The following is a 21,454-nucleotide window of genomic DNA, read 5'->3' as shown; positions in this document are numbered from 1 at the left end:
TTTAATCAGATCTGCAATTTTATGTGACACCGCAGTTTATTTTGTCATTAAAAAAATGTCAAATATACATACTATTTGTAGTTGGTCAGACCAATTCCGCCGCCGGCCAGACCAACCTTGTTGCAACAATATTGTTAGTGTTTGATTTTTTTGTCCAAATTAAGTCCACCCCATTTAACACAATACATCCAAACTAGCAGCCCACACATCACTTTGGCCCAAGTCTACACCAGCCCTTGACCCGCGGCCTTGACCCGTGCACGCGAATTTTCAACCCGGCCCGTTTGTTTTGGATCCGCGTCTATTTGAGAGGAGCTCTAGCCGTCCGATCTAGGGTTGTGATCTGAGTTGTTCATCCATATTTGACCTACCTATATATATATGTAGAGAGAGAAAGCAAGACATAATATCATAATCTCTCTATACAACGCTTTCCCTCTCTAGCCTGTCTTTCCTCTCCCTCTCTAACCTACTCTTCCGACGATTACTCCTCCGGCGGTCCTCGGCGGTGCTTTCCTCCATTCTGTGGAGTTCCTTAGCACGTTTTTCATCATCTGTATTATTATTCAGAGCTGCAAAGGGCTCTTTACAATGTTGAAGGCACTTCTTTGTGTTATTTGTGCCTTGTTTTTCTTGGGGGGAGGGGTGATAGTTGGTTTGTGTCGTAGTTTAGGGTTGGTTTTGTGTGTTTGTCGCGAGTTTGGTTGTATTTTGTGTGGATTTAGTGTTTACGGGTTGGTTTAGAGCTGAGCCTTTCAAAACCAAAATTAATTCAATATTTTTCTCGATTTCGTTAACAAAATTTTAGATCCTTTCATATATTTTTCATAACAGCTAGCATCTATTTTATTTATTTTTTCTAAGTACACAATTGTTATTTCTTTTTTTTTTTTGGAAAAAATTTCAGTTTGACTCAAATTTTGTTGATTTGGAGTTTAAATATTAATTTTGTTGCTCATTGTGGTAATTTTAACTCTATTAATTGTTATAGTATTGTTATATATATATATCCATTTACTTTAGTAGGTTTTGCTTAATTATGATTTATATTTCAAAAGTTTTGATGTTTAAATATGGTAGATGACTAGTGATTTAGATAGTGAAATTTACCGTATATGCTGCATTAATTGTCTTTTAATCTATCTAAAAATGCAGAATGTTTACATAATAATATACATATTCTTCTACTTGTTTTACCTAGAGATTTATGATTTTATTTGGGATTATTATTAGTTATTTCATCTGTAGTCAATTCTTATTTCATTTTGATTCACTCTCATATTTTATCAATATGTCTATTAATGTAATATACATATTACAATATATGAAATTTAAGAGATGAATAAATCTTTTCCATCTCGTAAATTAGACTTCGAAAATATAAAAAATGAGTTTGAAATTCTTGGTGTAAATAGAATAGAAACAGAAGAAATTTCATGAACTAGAATGGAGTTTGATACAATCGTATCAGTATTATTTAGCTTATGCTAAAAAAGTGAGGTATAAAATAAAAAGGCATAAGCTACATAAAGATAAAGAGTGTAAGATAAATTACAGTAGTATTGAAGGGAAACGCTGCGCTGCCGATAACAAGATTTGAATGCAAGACTCGAATGAATTTTTTTTTTAGAGAACGCAAAATATCAAGTAGTTGAGTTCATTTCTAAACATACGTATTATCTTACCAGTCCATAGAAAATACATTTTTATAGATCGCATAGAAGGATAAATAATGCTCATGTTGTACAAATTGAGATGCCAGAATGTACGAGACTCACACAAAAAGTCTAGCGTAATTTAATGGTTAAAGAAATCGGCGGCCAAGACAACTTAAGATTTATAATGCAAGATTATAAGAATCATTTGCGTTCAAATCGAACAAAAGATATTGAAATTGGAGATACGGGTGGATTGCTCGAGTATTTATAGAGGATGCAAAGTAAAAATCCAAATCTTCATATTTCATTCAAGTGGATCAAGAAGACATGATAACTAATATATCTTGAGTAGACGGTAAAATGAAAGCAAACTATGCGGATTTGGAGATATTGTGAATTTTGATACAACATATAGAAAGAATAAAGAAAATCGTCATTTTTCCTTATTTGTTGGTGTTAATAATCATAGGCAAATGATTATTTTTCGTGCTTCACTTTTATATGATGAGACAATCCATTCATTTGAATAGTTGTTTGACACATTCGTAGGTACCATGGAAGAAAACCTATTACTATTCTTACAGATCATAATCATGCTATAACGAATGCTTTGGCTTCAAGGTGGCGCAAAATTTGTCACATATTGTTGGATTTTTAATCCATTAGATCCACCATATTAATAAGGCATAAACATACTCATTATTGCGGTCCATGAAAACCCGTGCTCTTGACCCGCGCTTGCGACCTGCGACTTGCTGAGGATCTGCGTATTTCTTAGACGTGAATATAAAGATCCATATTTATATGGGATTCAAACCTTTAACGAAAAATTATGTTGTTTATCGAAGATTGATTTTTTGTTTGGAACATAAAAATACAATATTGTACATAGATATCAAATATACTAAATTAAAGATAACAAATCTAAATTTTATCTATGTGATTATGTGAAGATACTTGAATAATTCAAAACGTACAAATTAGCAAGATTTCTAGTAGACTTAATTGAATATGTTTATAATAACTTTATTACGGAAAAAAAAAAAGAAGAAACAATAACACATATATCATCTTTTAAACTTTGCTTTAGTTAAAAAGTAAAATTAGGAGAAAATTGCAATAAATATTTCGTATCTATGAAAATTATCACTATTGTCTTTTAATTGTCATTCTGACAAAATATATCATACATGTATCACTTTTTGCGATTTTTGTCCTCTGTAGTACAATTTCACTCGCACCGACATTTTCATGAGTTTGATGCACGACTAGAGGACAATTTTTACAAAAAAGTAATACATGTATGATATATTCTGTCAGGGTGACAATTAAAGACAAAAATGATAATTATCCAATTACAAGTCTAGAAATTAGTTTATGTTTTTAGCATTTTGACTTTTTTAGGCCTTAAATAATCTTGGATTAACAAAAAATTTCACTGGTTGGTTCGTATACTCGTTTCGAATTAACCTTGCAAATTTTGTTCAATTCCTTGTCTAAGAAATTAATTTTTATATTTTTAAGCATGTAAGGTTTTTAGGACCAAAATGACTTCAAATTAAAAATAAAAATTGATGGTTGGTTCGTTTGATCGTTTTGGATGAACCATGCAAATTTCGTCTAATTTGGTCAAATTTTGCAATTTTCATCCTTCACAGTACAATTTCTCTTTGCGCGTGTGAGATTATGTCTATCGTGAACTTGACGTATGGCCAGAGAACGAAATTCGTGAAAAAATGACATTTGAAATATGTTTTACGATAATAACAAATAAAAAATAACAGTGATAATTTGTCATAGATACATAATATTTATTGCAATTTTTCCGTAAAATTATGATGTCCTAAAAGATTTTCTAGTACTTGATTAATAGATGTTTCCAGCAATATTAAATAATAAATTAAAAAACAAATTATATTTTTCATAAAAAAGCAAGATGCTATATAAAATAAAAAGAAATATTGTACAAAGATACTCGTATTTAAGATGCAAAATTATAGATACTACAGAATTATATTTCCTTAGTCTCATATAATTTATCTATATTTTATATTTTTATATTTTTTCAAAATAATTATATATATTAAATAATTAGATCAATATATTTATAAATAATACTCTATGCGTAAGCCGCTAAAGGTCATATTTACATTTTACGTCATTATAATTAACATTAAAAATATCCTTATATTTGTATAATTTTTTTTTACAAATCTCATTATATTAGTATTATAAGACACTAATTGAAGTATTTTTACAATTTTTTCTTAATTTGTACTACGTTTTGATATAATAATTAATATTCAAATATCAATACGTAAAAGTAAATAAGATCTTTAAAACTGAACGGAGATAGTACTGTATATATATATAAACATCCGGACCCGGGTCAATTTCAGATCAAAATTAGAAATACCAAATCTTATATATAAGGCTGATCTGAAATTGATTATTAAAGAGAATTTTTGTTAGTATTTGATTATAAAATATTAAATTATGCTGAATTGTATAAAATTCACACGTATTTTATTATACATACATAAAAATATTTCGTATTCTATTTATTATGCGAAATTCTTTTATTCATAATAAAGTATGTATTAAATATCATTTTTATTAATTGACATTTTTTATAAATACATGTGTTAGGCAAATAATGATGTAAAATGTCTAAAATAGTATTTTTAATTAAATAAGTAACTGAGTCCATAATTCGTTCTATATTTTGTAAAATGAAGACGAATCATGACTTAATATTCACAGACTTTGAAATAAAATATTGGTCAACCTTTTCATTTACTTATTTTATTAAATTAAGGCATTTCAACCCGTTATTTATATAATTAAGTGTAAGATTTGAATAAAAAATTTATTTTGTGTATATTTTAATATAATAAATAAAAATTCCATTCAATAAATAAAATATAAAAATATTTTGTTTATTTATAATTTAAAATAAATATGTTATACAATTTACCCCTTCAATTAAGAAATTGTGTTGACTTAATTGATTTATACAAAAATTACTATTGAGATCATTGCCTAATATCATCCTTAAATTGTTTTTTTTACATCATACTATCTTAATTTTTCTAACTTTTGTAGTAAGCCCATATCATAGTTTGGTTTGGGCCAAGACCATTTTAATTTTTATAAATAAAAAAAAGCCCATTTCAAAATGGCATTGATATTCATTGAATAAATTAGAGTATTTGTCTACTTTCTTTATTATTTTATTACCTTTTTTTAATTTTTACTATAAAAACTAATCATCTTTAATAATATATATTGTAATTACGTTATTTATTATCTTTATCAAGAATGAATTATTTTTAAAAAATAAATAAATAATTAAAAATTATTAATTTTTTTTGAAATTTTAAAAATTTTAAATTTAACAAAGTTATCTATATAAATGTTGATTTATTTTAATAATTTTTTTTTATTTTTAAAATGATAATTATATGTTCTAATATACTAAAATTTATATAGATTAATATTTAAAAATTAAAATATAAAAATATTATTAGACAATAAAAATATATAAAAATACCTATCCTCTCGGCCTCAGAACTATAGTTTTAATTGGGATGAGCACGAGACTTAAAGAATATTAGTAGTCAATAAAAATTACAAGTAAAAGACTTTTTTTGCTCATATGAGTATATTAGTGTAAAAAGTAGTGACGATTGTGTAATAAAAATAAAAAAGTATGATAATTTTACGATGATATAATAATTTATTAAAATAAAACTATTGTTTTGAAACGAACATAATAATAAACAAAACTATTATATTAAAAATTAGGGAGATGAGTAAAATTATACTCATATGGTAAAATTTGGAGTAAAGAAATATACCCATATGTGTTTGGAGATGAGTACTATTATACTCCCTCCGTATGTTATTTTTCATTTTCGTCTGTTCCGAAATAAAATTATCTTTTCCTAATTTAATAATTGTCATTACATAAATAAATACTCTTACAATTTACACTATATTACACAAATGTCATTATTTTTATATTATACAATATTAGAGGTATTTTTGTCTTTTTCACTATAATTCATTATAATAGTAATATTAAAAAATTTACGAACAAAAAGTAAACGACAACGATGGAGGGAGTAACTTATTGTAATAGTGACAAATAAAGTAATTTGAATATTAAAATATATATAATATAAATAAAAAAATTAAAAGAGATAACGAAATAAAAACAGTAATTGCGAAGGATGATAATAAATAAACGTCCACTACTATTATTACTACTTTGATTGATAATAATAATAATAATAATAAGATAAATCATTATAATCACATTATGATAATAAGTTAACCACAGCGATTAACTCCAATCCGACGTCGTATAATAGCACTTCTAAAACCCCGGCGCTTCCGCCGGCGAACTCACCAAATTCAGCAGTTCGTTCCAATAATTCTTGTTCTCCTCAAAATCCACCGCCGTGCCGTTGCTGTACTCATCGCCGCCGTTCATGCCGCCGCCGCCGCCGCCGCCATGATCCGACGAATCCACGACGGCGAAGCGGCGGTCGTCGTGATGAATCAACTGAAACTGATAATGAACGGAATTACTCTCCACTCTTGGCTGCTCCGCCCATTCCTCAACCCCCTCACACTTCGACGCCGCCATGCGCGAGCTCCCCGGCGCCGCCGAGCAGCCGCCGGAGAAATTCAGCGTCGAGGTCGGGGAATCGAGGCATCCGCCGCCGCCGCCGGACGGTGATTGGCAGAAGAAGGTGCTGCGAGCGCCGCTGGACTGCCAGACCTTGAGCACGTCGAGGAACGGGGCCGCCGGCGCCGGCGCCGGCGACGGCGGGACGGCGAGGTTCTGAATAGGGTGAAGTTTGTTGTACGGAAGTGGACGTTTGGAGTCACGGGCGAGGCGTGCTTCCGCCTCGAGGCGGGCGGTTTCCCACTGGGCCATGTGGGTGACGAGGGCGGAGGAGGAGGCGGAGTGGGATCCGGATCCGGATCTGGGCTTGTGGGTAATCGGGTCGATACCCATCCGGGTCAGGCGCTTCTTGAGTCGGGTATTCCAGTAGTTCTTGATCTCGTTGTCCGTCCTCTTCGGCAAGTGTGTGGCTATGGCCGACCACCTGAATCATTACAATTACAATTACAATTACAATCTTAATTAATAATATTAATTTTGATTTATTTGTCTGACCTGTTTCCCAGAAGGGCGTGGAGTCGTATAATGGCCTTCTCCTCGTTGGAGGTGAACTTGCCTCTTTTAATATCTGGCCTCAGGTAATTGGTCCACCTCAGCCTGCAGCTCTTCCCACACCTCTGAAGACCTGCAATGGATTTTATTTATTTATTTATTTTAATTTTGATATATGATGATATATATATATATATATATGTGTGTATGTATATGTTGAGACCGGCTTTGGCAGGGAGGGCGCGCCAGCTGCCGTGGCCGTGCTGGTCAATGTAAGAGAGGAGTTTCTGGTCCTCGTCTCTGGTCCAGGGTCCTTTCTTCACTTCTCCCTTTTCCTCCTCTAATTTTGTCTTTCCCATTTTCCTACGGCACTCTACTACTACAAGTACGACACTACAGATTAAGCTATTTCTGTATCTATTTATAACCTACACGGAAAAATAATATATATATATATATATATTGTATAATTAATTAAATTTGGAGGAGAGGATGGAGGAGCTGAATAAAGGCAGCGGGAGGGACAGATGGAATCTATAATGTATTAATCCCCGAGAAGATATTTTTTTTTGTTTGCTAAATTTATTTATTTATTTTTTAAAGTCTATTTTTTATTAAATTTATTTTTATTATTAATTTTGGTAAAATCAAAAAATCAACATTTAATTATTATTCTAAATTCAACGATTATTTGCAACAAATGTTATTATATTTATTACTCCCTCCCTCCCAAATAACACCGTGCAACATTTGTGTTTGGCACGAGAATTTAGGTGGGAAGTATTAAGTATGGTAATTTGAGATAATTTGTATATTAAGTGATGTGATTAGAGAGAGAAATGATTATTTATTTTTTTATTTGAGTGATGTAATAAAATAAAGTGAAGTATACATTAATATATGTATATAAATATTATTAATTATTTCTAAATTTAGAAATGTTGAGTTTGAGACAAACAAAAAAAAATATTGTAGAGTGTTTGGGACGGATGGAGTATTATTTTTCTCTCATTTTCTTTTATTCTAACTAAATTTTTAAAAATACTTCCAACTACTTTTTTTAATTTTATTATTTTTTAATAAAATATTCATTTTTTTTTAAACTATGTGTCAAACACAAGTGCTCTAAGTTTATGGGACAGAAATGAGTATATATATGCACATGTTTAAGTTATTTTACTGATTTGATATTTTTTTTTCCTTTCATATAAATTATTTATTTTTTAAATTTCAATCCGTCACACATACTTTGTCTTGTTTCTTCTTCTTCTTTTTTTTTTTAGAATTATGAATATACACTTTAATTATATCTAAAATTTCATTATTTATAGTTTTTTAATCTTAATTAACTTATTTAATTATCTTAATATTAATTTATAAATTTTTTACACTATAATTATTTTTAGTAATATACTTTTTAATTAATTATTAATTATATTTTACCTAAAATCTTGTATCTGTAATAATGCAGACAATTTATCTTAGATGGAGGGAGCATATGAAATAAATATTTTTGTAAAAATTAGAGGTATTTTGATATTCAAATATAATCATTTTTACTATAATTAGAAATTACAAAAATAAATACTAAAGGTGACACGGAATGGGTAATATATAACACATATTTTGATAGCATATTATATAATTATATGTAACATAATATATTATGATTTCAACATTATAAGAAATTTATACGACATAATATATAATTTATACAATATATTATTATATATATACTATATCCGTCCGGCTTTAAGGATCTCATTTATTTTTTGCGTATTGATATTTGAATATTAATTATTATATCAAAACGTAGTATAAATTAAGAAAAAATTTCAAAAATATTTTCATTAGTGTCTTATAATACTAATAGAAGAATATTTGTACAAAAATTATATAAATATAAGAACATTTTTAATGTTAAGTACAATTATGCAAAATATAAACGCAACCCTTAGAGGCGAACGAATGAGATATAACTTATACAATATATTTTTATATATAACACAATATATAACTAAGTCAACACTTTAATTGTCGTCATACATATATATTTCTTCTGTCCACAATATTTAATCCATTTGGACTCGGTACGATAATTAAGAAAAATAAATAATTTATTAAAAAAATTGAAAAAGTTAAAAAGTAGTTAAAAGTATTTTTAAAATTTTAATTAGTAAATAAAGAGTACGAGAGAGATAATATAATAAAATTAATGATATTTATTGTAAATAAGGGTTGAATGAAAGATAATAATTAAATATTAATTTTTAACTTTTTTAAATATAATAATAAAATAAATTTAACAAAGAGATAAAAATAAATAAATTTGACAGATGGAAAGCATTACAGCGTGGGCATTAATAATTTAGTAGAGTGTAATACTCCCTCCGTCCCATATACTATGTCCACGTTGCCGTTTCTGTCCGTCTCACATACCATGTCACTTTTATTTTTTGGAAAATATTACACACTTTAATCTCATTTTAAATTTTTAATTTTTTTTAATTTTAATTAAATTAATTAGTTATCTTAATCTTAATTTATAATTATCCTATATTATATAATAATTATTTTCACTAATACATTTTTAATTATCTACTAATTACATCCCTTTTAAAATACCGTATCTACAGTGTAGCAAACACGGTATCTGAGATGGAGAGAATAGGACGCAGTGCGTGCGAAAAACAACATTAATAAGGTAGATTTGATTTGGGTCGGGTAGGGTAGGGTTGGGTCTGGGCCTTTAATGGGGAACGAACCAAGGAAGGTACGTTACGTAGTAGTGACATCACTCTGACGCCCCTCCCCCTCTCTCTTACCCTACCCTACCCTACTTAATTAATTAGGTATATATCTGTATGCATCTATAACATATCTTCCCTCGCCCCTGCATGCTAATGCTATGCCTTTAAATATTATTTCCTCGTATTATATAATTTGTCTCTATTTTCTATTTTTGTCCGTTCTATATAACTTGTCCTTTCTATTTTTGAAAATATAATTATGAACTTTAATCACATTTTAAATTTTAAATTTTATAATTTTTTTAATTTTAATTAAAATATTTATTTATCTTAATCTTAATCTAAAATTATTTTTACTAAATAATAATTATTTTTACTAATATAATTTTTAATACTTACTAATTATACTTTACCTAAATTCTCGTGTCTACAGTAATACACCCATATTACATGGGACGGAGGGAGTAATATGTATACTCCATCCCTCCCATCATAATTGATACTATTTTCATTTTTGTCTGTTCCATAATAATTAACATCTTCTTATTTTTGGTAAAAATTATTAAATCAAAATATATTTAACAAATATAAACAACTTAATTAATTACATCAGACAACATCATAAATGACGTAGGACTCACTCAAAAACCCCTTTGTTTCTACCTCTCTCCTTTAAAAAAATAAATATTTTTATCTATATTTAAAGCTACATGTCCTTTATAAAATTAATTTATATTAATATAAATAAACAATTTTTTTTTATTTACTTGTATTATAAAAAATATTATTATGTACAAAATGATATCAATATTGCATATATTTTTTAATTGTTATATAATTTTTAAATATTTAAACATATATTTTAATTTTTTTAATCATATATATTAAATTTACTTTAAAACTATAAATATTATTAATTATAAAAAAAAATAATATAATAATATCAGAATTAATTATTATTAATTAATTAAATATCATCACCTTAAATACTGTGTTCCTAATCAAATGATTCAATTCCGATGGAAGAGAGGGAATATATATATATTATATATATATACACGTGTGAAGGAGTGACCGTGTGTAGTAATTAATAGCAGGTATTTTTAATTATACACATACATACAATAATTACTTGTTACAGCGATCGGGTTGCGAATTAATTCACGGACCGCCTTCCTCAAAAAGTATATATATATAAAATTATTTCAATTATATATATATATATATTGCAATTCTCTTAACTTTGATTTTTTTTTTTATTTGTTTATTCAACTTTAATAATTTTCTTAAATTATATACTCTCGTTCTTTCGGCTCTAAAGACTGTATTTAGTTTTTGTGTGTTGATTTTTAAATATTAATTATTATATCAAAATATAATGCTGTACAAATTAAAGAAAAATAACAAAAAAAATTACTATTATTGTCATATAATACCAATATAATAATATTTGTAAAAAATTTTTTTTATACAAATATAACATTATTTTTAATATTAAATCCAATAACATAAAATGATATTGTAACCTTCAGACACATACGGGATAAATTATCCTAAATACTATATATGCGAAAGGATTATTTTTTCGTTAATAACTAAGCTAACATTGATTATATCATATAAATCAAAATTATTTTAGGTAAAAATAATATGGCTATCTAATAATAAATTATAGTAAATATTAAATTATTTTATTCTGTGATTATATAATCCATTAATTAATATAAACAATAATGGTATGTATTATAATCTTATTGATTAAAAATTTTGCATTTTTTATATTATTTTTGTTGAGCATTTCATGAATTTCGGATAACATTTTCAGTAATTATGACTATTTTTGTTTAGTGTTTTAGTTTGATATATATATATATATATATATTGCAATCGCTAAATATAATCTATTGGTTGACTTTATTTTTATCAATTTAATACTCATTTCGTCTCATAATAAAATATCTATTTTTTCATTTTAGTCCGTCCCATAATAAAATATTCATTTTTTTTTAGTAACTGTACTGTCTACCTAACATTACAAATACCCTTACAACTTACAACATATTACACAAATGTCATTACGTTTATATCACACATACTAATAAGATTATTTTAGTTATTTCTACTGCATCTTAATATAATATTAATATTTTTAAAATTAGTACAAAAAGCAAACGGATACATAGTCATGAGACGGATGGAGTATTATCTTTTTTTCCATTTCTTCCGGCGCTAAAGGAGAAGAAGTGAAAAAACAAAAATTAAAAATTAATATTTAAGAAAAAGTTCAACAAAACCATATAAATTTAATATTTTTATTAAGAAAGTAAAAAATGAAAAGTACAAATAAACAAAATTACAAAGATTTTAATAAAATAAAAAAATGTGAGGAAGTAGTCAAATTAATAAAAAAACATATAATTTTATTATTTTTATACTAAAAATATACTACCTCAATTCCATTTAAATTGTATCGTTTTGCTTAGACACGGAGTTTTAGATATTATGTAAATATTAAGTAATTAAAAATTATTTTAGTAAAAATAATTATAAATTAAGATTACGATAACTAAATAGTTTAATTAAAATAAAAAAATTATAAATTAAAAATATTAAAATATGATTAAAATTTATAATTATATTTTTTTGTTTTAAAAAAAATGTGAAACGAATATAAATAGAAAAAATAGACAAATTAATGAAATATATATATATTGGGGCGATGTCTGCTACCCCTTAGCTAGCCCCAACTAGGTTTATATATATATATATATATATTTGTTTAGTCATATAAACTTCATCATCTGTTCCAATATAATAGTCTTGTTTATAATTTTTGTTCATCTCAAAACAATAGTCTTATTTTCATAAATAATCATATCACCATAAAACTACCCTTATTTTTTCATTTTTATTACACAATTGTCACTACTTTTTACTCTAATATACTGAACTTTTGTTCATACTTTTTACCAACTGCCAATATAATATCAATATTCCTTAAATCTCATGCCCAACACAATTAAGACTATATTTATGAGACGGAGGGAGTATTTGATGAGTATAAATTAATATATATATAGTGATCTGCATATGTAAAATTTGTTGGACCATGTCACTGGGGTTGATTACGAGAGTATGGACAAACAAACAATCAGACACTGTACGACTATAATTCAATATATGCATATCAAACCCATAGTAAGTAATTAATTAATTTGTTTATTTGGATATTTGAATTTTAAATTTGAAATTTAAATAGTATTCCCTCCGTCCTAAATAAGATCGACATGTTGCCATAGATACAATAATTTAGGTAAAATATAATTAATAAGTAATTAAGAAGTGTATTAGTAATAATTATTATTTAGTAAAAATAATAATAGATTAATATTAATATAACTAAATAATTTAATTAAAATAAAATAAAAAATAATTTAAATTTTAAAATATAATTAAAGTGTATAATCAATTTTTGAAAAAAGAAATGACAAATTATGTGGGACGAACGAAAATAGAAAATAGGAAATATGAACAAATTATTTGGGACTGAGAGAGTAACAAATTAAATTTGTAATAATTATGATATAAATAAATATTGATAGTAATAATATAATCTTATTTACCTCAAATGATTATCAAAATGCATACATAATCTAATAGGGTTTGTTTGTGTTTTTATTTTTAACACACTTCAATACTACCATTGTTCGCAGTTTTTTTTTTTTTTTTTAAAATATAAAAATACATTAATTTTTTTAAATATAATATAATATCAAAATACTATTTAAACTAAAATTTCAAATCAAACCAAACACAATCTATTTTTCAATAAAAATATCATATGCAATATCTATTTTTTATTCAACATATTAAATTCAATATTTTATTTTATACTCCCTCCGTCCAATTTCTATTGTCCTAAAGTATATTTACACGGTTTTTTAGGTGATTGTCTTTTTGTTATGAATTGACCTTAATTGTATGGTAGAGATGAAAAGTAACACATAATTAAAGGGTAAAAATGTAAAATTTATGTTTAAAAAATGAAATAGGGCAATAGTTGTTGGACCTTGCAAATAGGAAAGTAGAACATTAGTTTGTGGATGGAGGGAGTATTAGAATTTCATTGCAATTATTTATTTTTTAATTAAAAAGTACATGTCATTTTTTTTTTTCTTTATTATTATTTTCAAAATATGGAAAACATCCCCCTATATATATACAAATAAGGAGTGGCTATAGAGTGCAATAAAAACATAAGTTTCGCCGTAAAATCCCAAAATAGATAGGGAACACTGTAAATTTTTATATGGAAAAAAAATGTTGGAGGAATGAATGAAAGAGGGCAATCAATGTCGTTGAGGTTGCAGGGATGGTTTTTCTTTTCTTTTTTTTTTTTTTTTTTAATAAATCAAAATAAAAATAAATTTTAAAAAAAAATAAAATAAAAAATCAAAAGAGGTTGAATGTGTTGCACCAAATCTACCTTGAGTATTGGCAATGCCAATTATGCATGGACATGCACGCGCGCACAATACAACCGTAAATGTAATGCACACAAGTAGAAAATCTTTGATGATAATAATAATAATAATAATAATAATAATAATAATAATAATAAAGTAAGCAAATAAGTACACGGTGGTACGAAGGGTCGATTATGACTTTCGAAGGATCCGGGGCGAAAAAAATAAAAAATATGGACTTTTAAATATATATAAATAATAGTCTATTTTTATTTATAATAAAATGTAAATAATTAAATAAAATAATTTTCTAATATTTTTAGATAAAAAATACTATAAAAAAATATTTTAAAATATTTGAGATATATATAATTTGAATTTAAAATCTCAATATTAAAAATTGATCTCTATACCACGGTACTACACTCTTTTATATTTACATATACCAAATAAATTATATATAGATAAGTTATAAATATATAACATAAATATATAATGGCAGTTTATGCCATTTTAGATTAGAATTTTAATATTGCATTGCATCTTCATCGTTTTGTTACATCGATTAGATTAAATTATTATAATTTGAATCTGTTTGTCTCAAGCTAAGTATATATGTCTCTTATTAGTGCGCACTGGGTAAATTTTCGGCCGAACTTAATACCCTACAAACTAAGTCCGACAGGCAACTCATACTAGACGAACCATGTGTGGCAGGTGACCTGAGGCGTCGTGAGTTTAAACCCATGTCCTCACGGTCACATGTCCAACCCCGTTACGGTACTATATTAGACCTCTCTTATAAGATTGACATTGTTTTATACTCCCTCCGTCCCACGTACCGTGTCTGCTACATTGTAGACATGGTATTTTAGGAGGGGTGTAGTTAGTAGATAATTAAGAATGTATTAGCGAAAATAATTATCCTATAATATAAATAATTATAAATTAATATTAAGATAACTAATTAGTTTAATTAAAATTTTTAAAAAAATAAAATTAAAAAGTTTAAAATGATATTAAAGTGTATAATCATTTTCAAAAAAAAAAAGTGACATGGTACGTGGGACGGACAGAAACGGCAATATGGACATAGTATGTGGAACGAGGTAGTATCTATTAGATTAATAATTTTTTTTTGACATTCCTACATTATATGGAAGTATGATCTATTTGACTATTGTTCGACATAATATAGTTCATGCAATTTATGATTTTTACACATTAATTTTTACGTGGGGCATCCATGCGTGCAACCCAACCAAATTAACTGCCCTCTCCTTTCCTATTATAGAAATTCCTCCCAACATCTTTCCAACTGTGCCTTCCCCTCTCTAGCATCAATCCAGAAAACACCTCTCTCTCTCTCTCTCTCTCATATTATATTTTATTGAGGTTTAATTATATTACTCCTAGTGTATTACTATAAATACGAGAATTTAGGTAAAATATAATTAATAAGTAATTAAAAAATGTATTAGTAAAAATAATTATTATTTAGTAAAAATAATTATAGATTAAGATTAACATAACTAAATAGTTTAATTAAGATTAAAAAAAAATTAAATTTTAAATTTTAAATTTTAAAATATGATTAAAATATATAAATAATTTTCTAAAAAAGACAAGAACAAATTATGTGGGACGGACGAAAATAGAAAATAGGAACAAATTATGTGGGAGGGAGAGAGGGAGGGAGTATTTGTTTTGTATTTATGCATAAATAGTAGTTCTACTGTATCAAAACAATATGGACATTTGAGATAAGTATATAAATTAAAAAATAATAGTATTATATTAACAGTGTGTGAAAAAATGAGAATAGTTTTGTAAAAATGTAGGAAATGAGATTATTATTTTATGACAAATCAAAATAAAAAAATAAAATTATTGTTTTGGGACTGAGAGTATTCTCTTATCCTAAACATTCTGTAATATTTTTTTTAGTCTGTTTAGACACTCTGCACTATTTTTAAAACATAAAATCATTAAATATACTTAATTTCTATTATATATTTTATTTTATCACATCATTCAAATAATAAAAAAATATATATATATTTATTTTTCTTATTACCTCATTCTCAAATTTCATACACCTAAATTTCTATTCCAAAATCAAATATTACACTGTATTTAGGATGGAGAGAAGACACACATATATTAAACAATTATATCATTTTAAAAAATATTATCTTAAGTAATCGATTTTTTAATAGTAGATTTTTTTGATATATTATCTTAAGTAATCGATTCTTTAATAGTAGATTTTTTTTTTTTCAAAAAAAAATTAATAGTAAAAAAATTAACCATTACTTTATTAGAATCCTATACATATATACAAGGATTGAACCCCCATTTATTTTATTTAAGTTTTTGCTTTTTAATTTTTTTAAAAATATAGTTATATATTTATTAAAAAAATGAAATTATATACAAATAATGCTAAAAATAATTAAATATGTTTGTGACTAGTATTTTTTATATGATTGTTTAAAAAAATTATAACATAATATAATACTCCCTCCGTCACGCGAAAGATGAGTCATTTTGTCGGGAAAAAAAAATATATTTATTTATTTATCGTTATTAAAAATTAGTTTTATGAAAAAATGAGGATTTTTAAAGGTATATAAAAATATTTGTTAATTGAGAAAAGAGATAGAAATAAAGTGATTTTGAATTAATACTAGAGGTTAGAAGTTTAATTAAATTAATTTATATTTGTTAAGTATGTTTAAGATTGATAAGCTTACAAAAAATGGAAATAGGTCATATTTTGTAAGACGTACCAAAAAAAATGGAGTTATCTGTGGCGGGATCGAGGGAATATAAATTTTAAAATATAATTAAAATATATAATTATATTTTAAAAATTAAAAAACAAATTATGTGGAAAAAATAAAATAAAAAAATGGACAAACAATATACTCCCTCCGTCCCTAGTCTATCTATCCACTTATTTTTTGCACATAGATTTTAGTATATTAGTATTTTATTGATATATGGTACAATTGATATACATAAACACTATTATACCCTTTAACATTTAAAATATTAATTGGTGTTATTTGATGGCATTTGTGTAATATTACATAAAGGTAAGGGTGGGCACGGTTCGGTTATTTGCAAATATGCAGGTATTTGATAGCCGAACCGAACTGAACAAATACCCGAAACCGCGAACCGTATTCGAACCGAAAATTTCGGTTAACAGAAAATATTTGTAGTATTTGCAAATAACTCAAACCGAACCGAAATTAAGAAAAAATATATAAAAAATAAAAATAAAATTCTAATTAAATAAAAAATATTTGCAAATATTTTAAATATCGAAACCGAAACCGAACCGAAACCGAACCGTATATAATTATTAATATAAATTTTAAAATATAATATTATAAATACATAAATATATCGGTTCGGTTAACCGAACCGAAAAAAATATGAAAAATCGAAACCGAATCGAATCGAACAAATATCAAATATGCAATATTCGAACCGAATTTGCTCGGTTAACCGAAAATTCGGTTCGATTCAGTTCGGTTCAACTGTTCGACGATTCGGTTCGATTTTTTTTGTTCACCCCTACATAAAAGTGTGATAATTTTATATTTTAATAGAATATACATTTACAAAAAAAAATAATATATTTGGAATGAACAGAGTAAAATGACAAAATAAATAAATAAATGATCGGTCGATGATGAATGAAGTATATATATATATATATATGTGAGTGAAAGAGTAATTAATAGGCAGATAAGTACATATGATGATGGAATCATCATTGTACTGTGGGAACAGTACGTAGTGCTTCCCAATTAAATATGCTCCACTACCCAACAATCATTACCTACTGTGTCCGTCACACTCGAAAGGCTTTCGCGGTTATGCAATACATTAAAACATAATACTACTATTTTTGTCCTTAAATAAGAATAATATTTATTTTTTCACTTAAATTTTTAAATATTAATATTATATTAATTTATAATGAAAAGGATAAAAATATTTTTATAAACTTTTGTAATATAAAAAAAATGATATTTGTATAATACATTGAAAATTATAAGAGTATTAATTATATTAAATATGTAGTACAATTACTAAATAAAAAAATGATATCCTTATTATGGGACGAACAAAAATAGAAAATATTATTTTTCTTATTGGACGGAGGGAGTAGTAATATTTTATTAATTAATAAAAGTCTGTAAGAAGTTTTGATACTTTTATCTGTTGATTTTATGTACTCGATCCGTCTTATTTCAATTGTCTTCATTTTTTTTTCATCTCATTTCAATTGGCATGTTTCTATTTTGGTAAAATTTATTAAATTTAAATATATTTAATAAATATAAATCAACTTAATTAACTTTATAATACTCCCACCATCCAAAAACAATATGAACATTTGGCATGAACACGAGGATTAAGGAATAATAATATTATATTGATAATAAGTGTAAAAGTATTTATAAAAAACTAAAATATTCCTACTTTATATAATTATTGTAAAAAAATGAAAATAGTTTTCAAAAATGGTGAAAAGTTAGTTACCAAAAATAGAAATGAGACTGTTGTTTTGAAACTGACGTAAATAGGACTATTATTTGGGACAGAAGGAGTATATAACATCACACATCATGGGACCTACTCAAAATCCCTATATTTTTATCGTGTAAAATAATATTTTATCTATATTTAAAACTCCACTATTTTTATAAAATTAATTTATCTTAATTATAAATAAATAAATAAATATATTCTTTTATTAAATTTTATATTATTAAAATTTTATTATTTACAAAATAATATATATATTTCATATATTTTATTGAAATATAATATTTAAAATATTTAAACACATTTCAAATTTATTTATATATATTAATTTTTATTTTAAAATTACTAACAATAATATTCATATTAAATATATAAAATAATATAATGACTCACTGTTAACTAATTAAATCATATTAGCTTAATTAATGTATCCCAAATAAAATGATTAATTTCAAATACGACGGGGGAGTTAAAGTAACTGTATATATAATTATATGTTTATAATTTATATAAAAATTAATGATATTTTGATATTAATGTATTATTACTTTTACTAAAATAAAATAATATTTTAAAATAGAACGAACAAAAATGATAAAAAAATATATTTTGAAAGTTGAAATGAAAGGAGTATTACATTCGTTTTGTTCCCTCCATTAAAAAAGTTTATATATACAATACAAGTCCCATTATAAAGGATATATTTTTATATTTAATAAAATTTATTAATTTAAAATATATTTAATAAATATAAATCAATTTAATTAATTTTATAATATCCTCTCACATTATATAATATTTAGAACTCACTTAATTTTTTTTTTTATTTTTATCTTTCATCAATAAATAAATATTATTATTTATATTGAAAACTCTTCATTTTTTTATAGAATTAGTTTATATTAATCATAAATATATAAATATTTATTTATGACATATATTATATAAAATTATATTTTCTATAAAATAATATTCATATTGTATATATATTTTTATCACGATATAATTTTTAAAATATTTTAATACATATTATAAATTCCATTTAATCATATATATTAACAAAAAGTGTACTGCATTTTGATATAATAATTAATACTCCCTCCGTCCTAAAATTATATTCTGAGTTGTGTTTGGCACGAAATTTAAGGAATATTGATATTATATTGGTAGAGAGTAAAAATTACGAGTAAAAGACTTTTTTGCCATTGTGAGTGTATTAATGTAAAAAATAGTGACAATTGTGTAATAATGAAACTAGTAATTAGTAAGGTTATTTATTGAAATGAAACTATTGTTTTGGGACGAACAAAAATGGTAAACAAGACTATTACATTGGGACGGAAAGGAAGTATTAAAAAATCAATACACAAAAGATAAATGTGACATTTAGAGCTGAACAGATAAAATATATTAAACTTATTTGAACAATATTATTAATTACATAAAAATAATAAAATAATATTATAATTTACTAATATTAACTAATTAAATATCATTATATTTAATACCGTATCGGTAATGAAAAGTTGACGGAGGGAATATATATAACCCGCCTCCCATGCATGCATGTATGTATGTATAGGCACGTTGATTTGTAATAATAATAATAATAATAATATATTGTGAAGTCAGTTTTAATTATTATGATGTAGCTGCATATACAGCAGACAATTATGTAATCGGGGTGGCTGATGCCTGTCTGCTTGCATGAATTCATCAATCATAATAATAATAATAATAATAATAATAATAATAATAATAAATAAATAATACTCCCTCCGTCCCAGATACTATGTCCACGTTGCTGTTTCTGTCCGTCCCACATATAATGTCACTTTCCTTTTTTGGAAAATAATTACACACTTTAATCTCATTTTAAATTTTTTAATTTTATTTTCTTTAATTTTAATTAAATCAATTAGTTATCTTAATCTTAATTTATAATTATTATATTATAGGATAATTATTTTCACTAATACATTCTTAATTATCTACTAATTACATCCCTCCTAAAATATTGTATCTACGGTGTAGCATACACGGTATTTGGGACGGAGGAGGAGTATATGGGAGCTTGCATTGTAAATGTGAGCAGTGCCTATGGTTGAATCATTTAATACTCCTTTCTGTACCACACCCAATATACCGTCCGCTGCAATTTGTTCACTTACAATTTTATTTTATTTTAAAATCATTCCAAAAAAAAAAAAAAAAAACTAAAAGCTTTTTATAAAAATCATATTTGAGTGTGTTTACTTTGTGAATTTTTTTTATAAAAATTCAACTGCGGACTAAATGTAACTATTTGGGTTATCAGTCAAGTTAAGTCTATATTAAATGATTTATTAAATTTATTGGGCTTAAATGCATTTAGTAAGTGCGGACCTCCTATGTGCAGAAACCCGGTAACTTGTTAATTGGATGATGACACCAATTAATAATAAGTGATATAAATTAGGGTTGCAATTAGGTCTAGACGCAACATCGATCACTTTTCATACCGTAGCGATTTTCTCAAAAGGCGTAGTGTCATAAATCCTAATCAGTTTGCTCAAATAGAATCAATTTAGATTTATTAACTTTTTTTTTTTATCTCAATTATTTCAACATGGTACGTAAATCATGGGTTTGGAGTTTAATTCCTGATAAATTCTAACAATTTTATCCCTTATTTTATTATTTCAATTTCATTTTCTTTCTAAAAATGTCAAATCAAAACTTATTTTTTATTTATTTATTTTACTACACACAAATCTTATTTTACATTCAAAACATCACATCAATACATATTTATATCATATCAAACAACTATTTCAATTGAAA

General features: G+C 25.4%; 1 protein-coding gene across 1 annotated transcript; it reads right to left on the bottom strand.

Moving 5' to 3' along the window:
• Positions 1-5,872: 5,872 nt before the first annotated feature.
• On the bottom strand, positions 5,873-7,220 carry LOC127263665 (transcription factor MYB106-like). Its single transcript, XM_051292803.1, has 3 exons — positions 7,070-7,220; positions 6,850-6,979; positions 5,873-6,778 (listed from the first exon to the last, which is right to left on the bottom strand). The coding sequence occupies exons 1-3, from the start codon at positions 7,203-7,205 to the stop codon at positions 6,040-6,042; spliced, it is 1,005 nt and encodes a 334-aa protein (XP_051148760.1). The 5' UTR covers positions 7,206-7,220; the 3' UTR covers positions 5,873-6,039.
• Between the last annotated feature and the right edge of the window lie 14,234 nt (positions 7,221-21,454).

The sequence above is a fragment of the Andrographis paniculata genome, unplaced genomic scaffold, assembly GCF_009805555.1.
Source record: "Andrographis paniculata isolate CXL003 unplaced genomic scaffold, ASM980555v1 Contig69END, whole genome shotgun sequence".
Classification (NCBI taxonomy): domain Eukaryota; kingdom Viridiplantae; phylum Streptophyta; class Magnoliopsida; order Lamiales; family Acanthaceae; genus Andrographis; species Andrographis paniculata.
The sequence above is the reverse complement of the archived record's forward strand: the minus strand, read 5'-3'. Positions and strand labels throughout refer to the sequence as shown.

Bases quoted from the DNA above. Each gene is read 5' to 3' on its own strand.
- LOC127263665 (XM_051292803.1), bottom strand. From the start codon at position 7,205: ATGGGAAAGACAAAATTAGAGGAGGAAAAGGGAGAAGTGAAGAAAGGA. The intron at 6,980-7,069 runs GTCTCAACATAT...AATCCATTGCAG, and splicing joins CGCCCTCCCTGCCAAAGCCG to GTCTTCAGAGGTGTGGGAAG. The intron at 6,779-6,849 runs GTCAGACAAATA...GTAATGATTCAG, and splicing joins CACGCCCTTCTGGGAAACAG to GTGGTCGGCCATAGCCACAC.